Here is an 11,176-nt window from a genome sequence, read left to right as displayed (position 1 = left end):
GAAGGTGTGGAGTGCAGACTGCCTGCCTTTCATAAAGAAAACTCCCTTGTCATCAATTATATGAACTGTAAACTGAGAAAAGGGAACACAGAGCACAATGACATTGGTGGGAGTAGAGGCTGGCATGGGGGTTGAACCCGTACGGCCGCTGGTCGATCAAGGGGAACCCAGACCACCTCCCCACCTCAAACACAGCACCCAGCACAAAGGTTACGTGAAGTCACACAGGGAAAAAAGGGTATTCAGAAGAATATGGCTAGAACTGACATAGAACCAAACAGGACAGTCAGACACAAGTAGAATGTAACAGAACCACAACTAAGATTAATTAAAATGGAGTCAACTAGTATCAAATGCAATCTCATGGAACTGGGACGTCACACACACCCACATAAGAACCTTTCTTGTCTTGTGTTCAACTGATGAGGAAAGACTGGACAGAAAATCACAGTTTTTGGGACCTTTCCTCCATGGGACAAGCACTTGTTCCCAGCCCGGAGCATTCCCTGAGCAGGTCCTTACCTTTGTGGGTATGACGCCATTGTTACGAAGGACCAGGGGGAGTATCTGTGAATCCCCCAGCAGGAGCCCCCTGAAGCTCAGCACAGGGTTTCCCCTCTTACTCCGAAGGCCCGGGCACTTGACTGTCACCTGAGGCACGTGCCCCTCTCCACTGACAGTGAAGGTCAGCTGTTGGGGTTTCATCTTCACGGAGCTGCTGAAGAGACACAGAAACCATTTCAGCCAGAGCCTACCAGAATAACAGTTCTAAATAATATCCCTCATTTGAATCATGCCGTATAGCAGATAAATAATGAGGTACCAGATGAGACTTGGCAAATCCTCTGGCTGCAGTGATAGGAGACATATGCAACAAGCAAAAGCACACCATGAGAACAGTACGAAAGCAAGAAGGGAAAACCAAACCAACAGCACCGGCAGTAAAGATTATTTCCAAGGATCCTAAAGAAGGAAGTGCTTGTTAGGGCAGAAAGCTGACTTCCCTGTTCCAATTCAGCCACTAAAGGCTTGGGGAACGGCAGGTCAGAGCCCCAGTACACAGGTGCCAGTTAGAGGAACTGGGCTTCTCTTTGGTAAGAGCTCCAGTCACTCCCCTGATATAAAAATAGCTTACTGCATGCCAGGGAACCACACAGGATCACTTCCTTTTACACAAATAAGGAGGAAATCTTGACTTGCTGGCACAGAAACTGCTTCATCTAAGCCTTTGTCCTTGGAAAGCCCCAGCTCAGCTGTTGCACTTGTCAGTAACTTCCAGCTGGCTACCTAAGGCTCTCTCTTCAGAGTCCCTCACACAGCCTGAAGTATCCTCCTCATTTTCCTGCTCTGCTCTGCCTAATGCTTAATGCCCCCTACATCATCTCATGCCAGGTACTCTGCCTAAGGGCACTGAAAGCATTAGAGGCACCAAGGGAAGAGGCAGCTACCAGAACGGTCCCCCCAATACTTCACGGGGTCACTACCTTTTTGGGCTAACAAGGGAAGCTGTGAAAGTGCACTGGTAGTCCTCCTTTTGTTCTGGAGTGAAGGTCACTGTAGCAAAGGCGTGGGATAAGCCAGGAATGCTCATCTCGACAGGATCCAGCTTGAAGATGTTGCTGATGAGGCTGTGAGGCTTGGGGGGAACCCACAGTGCAGTGTTAGTGTCACATCTTTCAATGTGACCCAGTACATTCCTAGATGCATCCCTGGGAACAGCCCCAGACAGCCTGTCTTGCTTCATGCTTCCCTGGGCAGGCTCCCTCCATCCCAGGGGATGCTGACCTTGCGCCAATGCCCAGGCGAGCAAAAGCTTGCTTTGAGGGCTGGGCAGCCACCCCAGCACATGTGGGAGGTTGGGATGGCACAGAAACCCCTCAAATAACCCAGGACTGGCCTTTCAAGAGAAGGAAAAGCCAGGAAATGCTCTGCTTTGAGCTCTGGTCCATCGGTCCGTAACAGCCCCTCTCTGAGTGTGCTTTCGAGAGATGTTCAGAAGGGTTCTCACCAAAGACCCAGAAGCGTGAGCCAAAATTTGCTTGAGAGATGTGGAATTCAATGCAAGTGCCCCCCTGGCATTGCTGCTCTGCCCTGCAGTTTGACCTGCACTGAGCTGGACTTGTCCAGCTGGGCCAGAGAACGCAATGACTCTGGAGAACAAGGCAGGCTCTCACATGGCCTTTAGAGAGCAGCGCTCACCTTGGCCTCTTGTTCTTACCTCTCCAGGCATGGCTTTGATGGAGAGCACAACGTCACATGGGACACTGCTGCCATTAGAGATCTTGAAGCGAGCCGTGGCCCGTTGCCCAACCTGAACTTTGGTGAAGATGAATTTGTTATCATCTCTGATGAACACACCGTTGCCTTGCACCAACTGTAACGTCTGGCGGAGATTGACCTTGCTGTGGATCGGGTACTGCTCAAAGATGGACGTGACGTCTTCAACAAGCGCTGCAGACAGACCAGAGGAAGGACTGAGGCTGGAGAATCTCTTTTCTGAATTTACCTGGACCCAGTTGGCCTCTCAGAAGGCTTGATAAGCCCTTTCTGTCCAGGTGACTGCAAAACCCAGCCTTGGATGAGAGAGCTCAGTCAGTGAGGATGGAGCTCAGTCAACCTCAGTCTTAAAGGGCACTGCTTTCCTTTTATGCTTCCACACATCCCTCCCAGCCTCTCCCCACTGGTGGACTCAAAAAGGACTGCAGCCTCTGACGATTTTAGGGTGGGACTTCAGGACCAGGGTGCCTCTCTATACAAGTAGCAAGTTTAGGTGCTGATCAGCAGCAGGACTGCCCATGGCAACCTGTGGACAGCACGTACCTGGGAGGCAGGACTCGGCAGTCAGGGTAAAGGGAATGCCGAGGGGATTGTCCTTGGGGTCTCTGTTGCTGATGTCAATGTACAGCTGCTCCTCACATTTCCCCTCTGCTCTTGCGTTGCAATCCACTGTGATCTTCCGCTTGCCCAAAGGACCGACGGAGCCGGAGCAAGGGGACACCGTGAACACGCCTGCAGTGAGCTGAGCCTGCAGAAAGAGCGCCAGGACAGGCTGATGCCCAACAGCCGTACCCTGAACACCCCCAGCAAGGAGGATGCCATGCCTTGGCCTCCAGCTGGGCCCGAGCACCCAGTGGCAGGGCAGGGAAGGATGACTCCACGGCCCAAAGGCAGCCCCAGGATGAGATGAACAAGCCAGGTGTCGCTGCAAGTCTGTCCCGAGTGGCAGAGAGAAAGGAGTTGGGGTGAAGAAAATGGAGGTGGTAGCTGGGATCCTTCAACCTCCAGGGGTACAGGAGAGCAGAAAGGACTGAGAGAAATGCCGGGAGAGAGGGAGGGGATTGGGAAGAAGAAAAAGCAGAGCTGTCAGTGCTCTATGGATTGGGAGTTCAGATGGGGACAGTTTGCTCCTGTGGTGTTCACAGATCTGTGCTGGCTAGCAGCCACCAAACACAGGACCTGCTCCCCTCTCTTGACCCCACAACTGCAGGTCAGAGCCAGAGCATGGGACTGTCAGTGGAACTGAGCAGATAATGGACTCTCCATCCCGCAGACCTTGTCCTACCCCCAGCCTGGGCACAGCTGCATCCTCCCCCATCCCCTGCAGCAGCACACGCTGGGCAGGAGCAGGAGCCACCCACCTGTGTGGAGCGTTTTCTTTCCCTGACCGAGGGGCCAGATTCCTCTTGCTGTGAACTGAGAGGAGAAAGCAGAGACATCTGTCTCTGCTGAGCTCCCCTGCCTTTGTCTGAGGCCAAAACTGGCCTTCCTCCCCATGCAGGAAAGCCTTCCCGCTCCCGACGGCCCCCGGAGAGCTGCCTGCAGCACCCATTGCTGCAGCTCATGGACAGAGCAGCTCTGTCACCAGCTTTGTCCCACACATGGGGATACTGAGGTGTTGTTTTGCTCTCTCTTCCCAAGCCAGCAATCCAAATTGACAATAACCCATGTCTGGCTGCCTGTCTCACACCAGCTGTGTGTTGGTGCCTCCTCAGACAGAAAGGTTGGGGCAGGCCTTCTCTTACCTTTGCAGTGGAGGTGCTCGGTGGATGAGGAATTTGAAGTTGAGGGTGCCTTTGTTCTCCACAATTAAGACCTGGTTCTTCTTGGTGCCCTTAACCATGGCACCGAAGTCGATGGGTGAGGCAGGTTTGATGCTGTACTTGCTGTACACAGCTCTCGCCGACACCCTCACTGGGATGGTGGCAACGGTCTCGCCTCCTTGACCCGATTTGAGATCAATGACCTGCAACCAGAGGAGGGGCTGGTAAACACAGCAGAGAGGCCAGCCTCTACCCCTGTCCCCTGACCCCACCCCAGGCCTCCAGCAGCTCACCCTCCCTTTTTAAAGGCCTCTTCCAGAGCCAGATTTCCAGCTCTCTTACAAAACCTCCCAAATGGTTTTGGAAGTCTCTGTTTGTGTGTGTAGGAGAGAGGATGCCCCAGCTAAAGCCTGCTTTGCACAAGACACCTCTCCTGCTTATGCTCCCAAGACACACTGTGCTAACACAGCCGGGCCCAGGCAGCTCACCTGGCAGAGCAGGATGGGTTTGCTCTTGAGAAACACTTCAGTCGTGGGGTGGAAGAGGACCTCAACTTTCACAGGTGGCCGGGAGGCTTTCAGCACAGCCCCCTGCGGCCGGACAGTGAAGGGAGATTCCAAGTCACCCCTCTTGGCACTTCCAGTGGTCAGCTTGAAACTGTGGAGAAAGGGAAAGAATGAAGACCTCTGCAGTTGAAAGCACAGGTGCCACCAGCACAGCCAGCACTTTGCATAGGACCAGAAAAAAAAGAAAAGGGAGCAGCATGGGAACAGGTTCTAGCCATGGACAGAGGGAGAACGCAGGCCTGGGAGCCTGAGGAAAAGCTCAGCACCAGGCAGCTGGACTCACCTGTACTCAATGTCATATAAGCCTTTGTTCTTCAGACTCAGGACGTGCTTCTTATTATCTAGGACATTAATGGTTCCAAATTCCAAGCTGCCATCTGGACCTGCAGAAAACCCACAGAGCGAGGTAAGAAGTGGTGAATATTTGTGAGCTGCTGCAGAGCACACCCAGTCACAAGCTACTCAGTTGGAGTTCTTGGATGGCACAAAACCCTCTTCAGCAAGTGTCCCTTCTCGGAAGCGTTCTCTAGCTACTTGGCTGCCCTTTCTCTTCTTACTCCAAGGATCTGCACGGTAGAAGCCAAGGAGTTTGGTTTCCATTTCCTTTCTGAGGAAAGGAAAGGAAAGACTCTGCTGAGCCTTTGGGACTTGCCAACTGCCTGTTCAGATGACTGTTGTTTCAAAGCACCAAATGTAATCTGCACATGAAGCTGCACATTTTCAAGTTCAGACGGGAGAGACTCAAGGCTGTCGGTGCCCTGACAGTGCTTTACTTCACACAGCTTTCAAGGTCTGTGCTTTATGGATCTGTGCCACCCTTGCCTGATATGCCATCCCCTCCCAAGGGCTTTGGTTGCCCACCTGCCAAGGCAGTAAAATGCATCTGGACTGTGTTGTCTGGGAGGCATCCACTGACCTTCAGGCATGTTGATGCTCAGATTAACATCGTAGACCTCCACAGAGAGGACTACAGCTGCTCGAAGCAGCTCCATCTGAGTCTCTGGAACCAGAGTCAAACCTCTTCTCTTTGTCACGAGCCTCGTAGTACCCTCAGTCGTGGGATGACTGACCTGTGCAGAAGCAGCTTGTTGAAACGTAGCTCCTGGGGACTGACCCTTAGCTTCACTGCCCCCCTTGGCAGCACAGTCAGAAGACCACTGACTCTGGGTTGTCCTTGATCCAGCAGACTGTCTTCCAGGAGGAGAGCGGAGGTCGGGTACGCCCAAACAACCTCTGAACCCCTGCCCACAAACGGAAACACAAAGAGCCCTCTGTGAGCAGGAGGAACGGCACTTCTGCCGTGCCTGCCCTACCTACTCACCTCCTACCTTCTTATCTTTGGGTTGCAGCCTCATGCTGGGAGAGTCCAAAAGGAACGTCTCTCTTTGTCAAGGTCTCCCGCTTCCCCCCAGCAAATGCGTACCGGGCAGCATTTGTTCTAAGTGTCCTCACATGTCTAGGTGGGAGCGGGGTGACGGCGGAAGATGTTGCTGCTTTAAGGTTTTGGTCTAAGTGTCCCCGCATGTCTCGACGTGGTGGCAGTGGAAGTGGTCACCAGTTTGAGGTTTTTGTTCTAAATGTCCCTGCATGTCTCAGCGGGAGCGGGTTGACGGCGGAAGTGGCCACCATTTAAGGTTTTGGTTCTAAGTTTTCTCGCGTGTCTCGGTGGGAAGGGATGACGACAGAAACAGCTGCCGCTTTAAGGCTTTTGGTCTAAATGTCCTCGCATGTCCAGACGGGAGGGGGGTGATGGCAGAAGAGACTGTTGCTTTAACGCTTGTCGTTTAAGTGTCCCCATGTGTCTCAGCGGGGCAGGGTGGCGGTGGAAGCGACCACCAGTTTGAGATTTTTGTTTTAAGTGTCCTCACATGTCTAGACAGGAGTGGGGTGACAGCGGAAGTGACTACTGCTCTAAGGATTTGGTTTCTAAGTGTTCTAATTCCCCCCACTCACCTCCTTCCCTCTCAGCTCCCCTTCCTCTCCTTCCTCCTTCTCGGGCCCCTGCACTGCTGCCGGGGGTTCATTTTGGACTCAAACCCCACTTTTTTGGGTGAGATGGGATTGGATTGGGTGGGGCAGGGTTGGATGGGATGGTGTGCTGGTTTAAGAGTTAACCAGCAGGGGAAATGAAGTCAATTCAAAGGAGAGATTATAAGTCAGAATAACAATTTATTAAAATAATACAGTAAGTACAATCATACAAACAAAAAATTGGTCTTAACCCACAAAACCCAAGTGTATAACCCACTACCCTGGGGCATGAACAAAGTGGTGTTCCTTGGGCCCCGTTTGAGTCCAAAGTAAAGGGAGAGGGGAAGAACCTGCCGGTGGGAGAACTCTTGCAGTCTGGTCAAAGTGGTGATTGCAGTGAGATGCTGGGGGAAGAGCTGTTGCAATCTGGTCAAAAGTGGTGATTGCAGTCCAGTTGAGGGTGGTCTAAGTCTGGTTGAGAGCGATGAGCTGCAGTCTTCCTCTGGATACCATGAGTGGTTCAAAATCTTCCAAGACTCCAAGATTATATATCCTGCAGTTCAGACAGGAATACCCAGCACTTCCCTCAGGGCGGGGAGTTCCACAAAGGGTGTGAGGACAAGAGCATCCTCCTATCTCACAGGCCTCTTAACACCTAGTTTATAGCCTGAGGAGTCAGGCTCTATGGGCAGACGGTGCGAATAGTCTATTGACAACAGTTTCTGGGAAATGTCATGGAATGTTATAGAATACACATTTTTGGGTTACACCCATACCATGATGAACTGGTCTCAGCTGTCCTAACTAGGAGAAATGCGATCAGGTTTCTCTGGCCCCAGGTACAGCGCTGGGTGCACACTGGGCTCACCCGGCCCGTGCTGGTTGTCTCCCACCGGCCGCGGGTGCTGGAAGCGGCCGATCACCTCGTGGTGCTGGAGCGCGGGGCAGTGGCAGGAACATCGGCAGGAACTCCGATGGAGCTGCGGGAACGCCACGGGGCCTACAGCCGCCTGCTCCAGGGTAGAGGTGGGACTGGGTGGCCCGAGGCCAAGGGAGAGGGAGACAGGGAATAAAGGGAAATTGGTGTCCCCATTCCTGGTGTTTGTGTCCCATCCCTCTTTCTAGTGTCCCCAGTCCCTGTGTCCTGCGGGTCCCTCATCCCCCCATCCCCTGGATCCCCACTCCCTGTGTCCTTTTGATTCTCCTCCCCATTCCACCAGGGATGGGAAGTGGGGGGGCATATAGCGAAGGGCTTACTTTCCAGCTGGGCTTAAAACCACAACAGTGGGGACATGAGGGACACGTGGTGGGCAGGGACAGAGGGAACACAAGGACAAAAGTAAAACTCGTATGTTTAAGAGAGTTTAATAATTGTAAATAAAGTAAAATGCAATAATAATTGTAAATGATAATAATGGTAATAAAAAGAGAAAACAAAGTGATACACAGTGCAATTGCTCACCACCTGCAGACTGATGCCAGACCCCTTTGCCCGCACCCAGACAGGCCCCTTCAAGATACCTGCCCCCAATTTGTATCCTGAGCATAATATTCCATGGTGTGGAATATCCCCTTGCTCAGTTGGGTTCCCCTGACCCAGTTGTGCTCCCTCTCAATTTCTTTTGTGAATCTTGTCACTGCCAGAGCAGGAGACAAGGAAAAAGAGTCCTTGACTTGGGATAAACACGACTTAGAAAAAACCCCAAACCACTGGTGTGTTATCAGTACCATTCTCATTACAAATCCAAAACATAGCACTGGTGGGATGTCAGAGAAGGGAGTGGAGGGGTGCAGGATAAGGGGGTGCAGGAGGGTGCCACTGTTGAGGAATGGGGAGTTCAGGGGGGTCCTGGTACTGACGGGTCTTTAACCTGTCTTAGGTTAAAGACAATGTGTGCTAGGAGGCAGGACCTCCGAGGGAATAGAAACCCCTCCCTCCCAGACTTCTTGTAAATTTGAAAATATGAGACCTACAAGCAAGGTGTAGAAAAAAAATGATGGTTTACTAAAAAGAGGGAACAAAAGAGAACAAAAGCAACACCCACACAATAACAGAAAAATGTCACCCACTTTTATTCTTCCCAGTTCTCACACAGTTTGTGCAGCACCGACTCCTCACAGGCACCCTGCTTGGTGTGGCTGCAACTGCACCGAAAGGGAACGTGCTAATCAGCTGGTTGAAAGCTTCTCTTACAGTGTTGTTCTTTGTTTAGTATATATTTATTTATATATATTTAGTAAAGAACCCTACATTTTTGCCTGAAAACCTCTTAATTTTAAAGCTATAATACTTTGGAGGGAGGGGGTCTTCTTTCTATTCCAGGAAGGTTCCTGCCTTCTTTGACTGACATTTGTCTTTAAACCAAAACAAAATTTTGGTGCCCAAGTGAGGCATCGAGAGAAAAGTTGGAAAAAGAATAACAGTTCTTCTGTAATCCATTTCTGTATTGGATATAGAACCCTGTAGGCATCATGCTATTCATTTTTTTGTGTTTTTCTGATACCTATTCATGCAGAAGCCCATGAGTTCATAGGCAGGTTTTTTGACCTGTGTCCCCAAACCAAGACAGCTGTGGCTATTGTTGATTTCCTACATTGGATTCATTGACACTGTGAATTCAATGCTGTAGGTCTCGTGGAATGTGTTTTCAAGGTTGTCTTCCTGCCCTCACCTTACCTGTTACCTCTGGGGGTTAGTGATAATTGGAATCAAGCCGTGGGGAGAAATACAGGGGAGCTTTTTTTCCCAATTCTTCACCATTTCCTATTCAAGTCTGCTACAACAGCTTTGGGGAAGTTTAAATTCTCTCTATACGCCAGAGATACCTTTCTCTTTGTGCTTTGTCTGCAAGCTTGTGTCATTATGGCATATCTTATTTACGAAGCTAGGGAAGGATCCGAGAACATGTTCCACCCCAGGGGCAGGAAACTTTGAGTGGCACAGGTTGTGGGAGGACATTGGTAAATTCTTGGAAAATTGTTCTGCTTCAATGCCATGGAATTTCACCCTTGAACAACTCCAGGATCCCACAAAAGTAATGAGATCTGTGAGGGAGAGATACCGTGGTAGTTGCATGCGGGACTTTGGCCACTGCCTACCAAAATCTGCTTGGTCTGGTGCAGCACCTCCCGGAGGAAAAGGAAGAGAGTAAAACACCTGGCCCCATGGTGACTCAAGATGTAGCTAAACTAGGAGAACAGTCCAGGCCAATAGAAGTTGCCCCTATCCAAAAAAAGGAAATATAAGACCAAATCAGTTTTTCCGGTGGACGATAATGAGGAGGCAGCACCCTCACAGATAGTAGACCCAGAGCCAGAGAGCATCACTGAGTCCCTGTCCTTTGACAACCTCTGCAGTCTGCAGAAATATGTTAACACCTGAGTGAGCCAATTTTGACCTGGTTGGTCCGAGTTTGGGACCTTATGGATGAAGGCTTGCAACGTAATGGCACCAAAGCGAGGTTTTTGGGATCTCTGGCCCAGGATGTGGGCATTGAGCAGGTGTTTCTGAGGGAATCAAAATCCCTTTCTCTCTGGGCACAGCTTCTAACAAGTGTGAGAGAGAAGTTTGCTTACACGGACAGCCTGCAGGAGCATCATCATAAAGTGGCCTGTAAGACCGTGGAGGAAGGGATCCTATGCCTGAGGGAAATGGCACTGTTAGAGGTACTTTTTGGAAGGGACAGGCAACCAAATAGTGACCCCAACCGGGTCAGGTGCAGGTCACAGATGTGGTGGAGCCTTTCACACCAGGGGCTATCCAGTCTCCTGGTGTCTACCTATTCTGAGGGAAACTGAGAGACAGTGGGCTCTGTAACAAACTCAGAATGTACGGTGGCATGGTCCATACCCCACTACTGCAGGGACAGCATACCCATACCTTATTTCTACTGCAGGGACACTGGTTGAGAGTCTTGAGGCACTAAATGCAGAGGCAAAAGATGAACAAAAAAATCTCAGAGGAGAGATTAAGGAGACCAGTTTCCATGTGGTAGCAGTGTGAACCAGAGCCTCCTAGGTCAGAGCCAGATGACCTCCAGCTAGAGAAAGGGGACAGACCCCATCAACTGAGCTGTGGTCCTTCCTTCTTGACCATGGGAAAGACAAGAGATAGTGGGACAGGAAACCTACCCGTGCCCTGGCAGTCCGAGGACAAGAACTGAAGGAGAGAGAAAAAAGGAAGTCAGTGAGAGTAAGTGCAGTGCAGGTTTCCCATGGGCAAGGATCTGACCCGCCAGAAGGTACTTCCCATGTGTATTCACAGGGAAAGAGCTGTGATGGCCATAACCAAGATCAGTGTTAGAGGGGCCCTGCCTCTAGCCAGGTAGAGGCACGGGACAACCGTGTCTATTGGACTGTGTGGATCCGATGGTCTGGCACATCAGACCCACAAGAACACAAGGCTCTGACTGACACTGGTGTTCAGTGTACGTTAATGACATCAGGACAGGTGGGACCAGAGACTATTTCCATTTCTGGGGTGACAGGAGTGTCTCAAGACAATGCTGAAAGCTGAAGTGAGCTTGATCATGAGGGACTGGCAGAAACACCCCCTTGTAACTGGCCCAGATGCCCCATTATCCTAGGCATTGGCTACCT

General features: G+C 51.0%; 1 protein-coding gene across 1 annotated transcript; it reads right to left on the bottom strand.

Annotated features, from left to right (window-relative positions):
- Positions 1-4,018: 4,018 nt before the first annotated feature.
- On the bottom strand, positions 4,019-5,598 carry LOC114002461 (hydrocephalus-inducing protein homolog). The gene is made up of 4 exons (XM_039390706.1): positions 5,523-5,598; positions 4,890-4,989; positions 4,529-4,697; positions 4,019-4,243 (listed from the first exon to the last, which is right to left on the bottom strand). Exons 1-4 carry the CDS (start codon positions 5,596-5,598, stop codon positions 4,019-4,021), a joined length of 570 nt encoding a protein of 189 aa, XP_039246640.1.
- Between the last annotated feature and the right edge of the window lie 5,578 nt (positions 5,599-11,176).

This window comes from Pipra filicauda, unplaced genomic scaffold (assembly GCF_003945595.2).
Source record: "Pipra filicauda isolate LSUMZ 115617 unplaced genomic scaffold, ASM394559v2 scaffold860_size64766_pilon, whole genome shotgun sequence".
Taxonomy (NCBI): Eukaryota; Metazoa; Chordata; class Aves; order Passeriformes; family Pipridae; genus Pipra; species Pipra filicauda.
This window is presented reverse-complemented; position numbering and strand designations above follow the sequence as displayed.

Bases quoted from the DNA above. Each gene is read 5' to 3' on its own strand.
- LOC114002461 (XM_039390706.1), bottom strand. From the start codon at position 5,598: ATGGAGCTGCTTCGAGCAGCTGTAGTCCTCTCTGTGGAGGTCTACGAT. The intron at 4,990-5,522 runs GTCAGTGGATGC...GGTTTTCTGCAG, and splicing joins GAGCATCAACATGCCTGAAG to GTCCAGATGGCAGCTTGGAA. The intron at 4,698-4,889 runs GTGAGTCCAGCT...CTTTCTCCACAG, and splicing joins TTATATGACATTGAGTACAG to TTTCAAGCTGACCACTGGAA.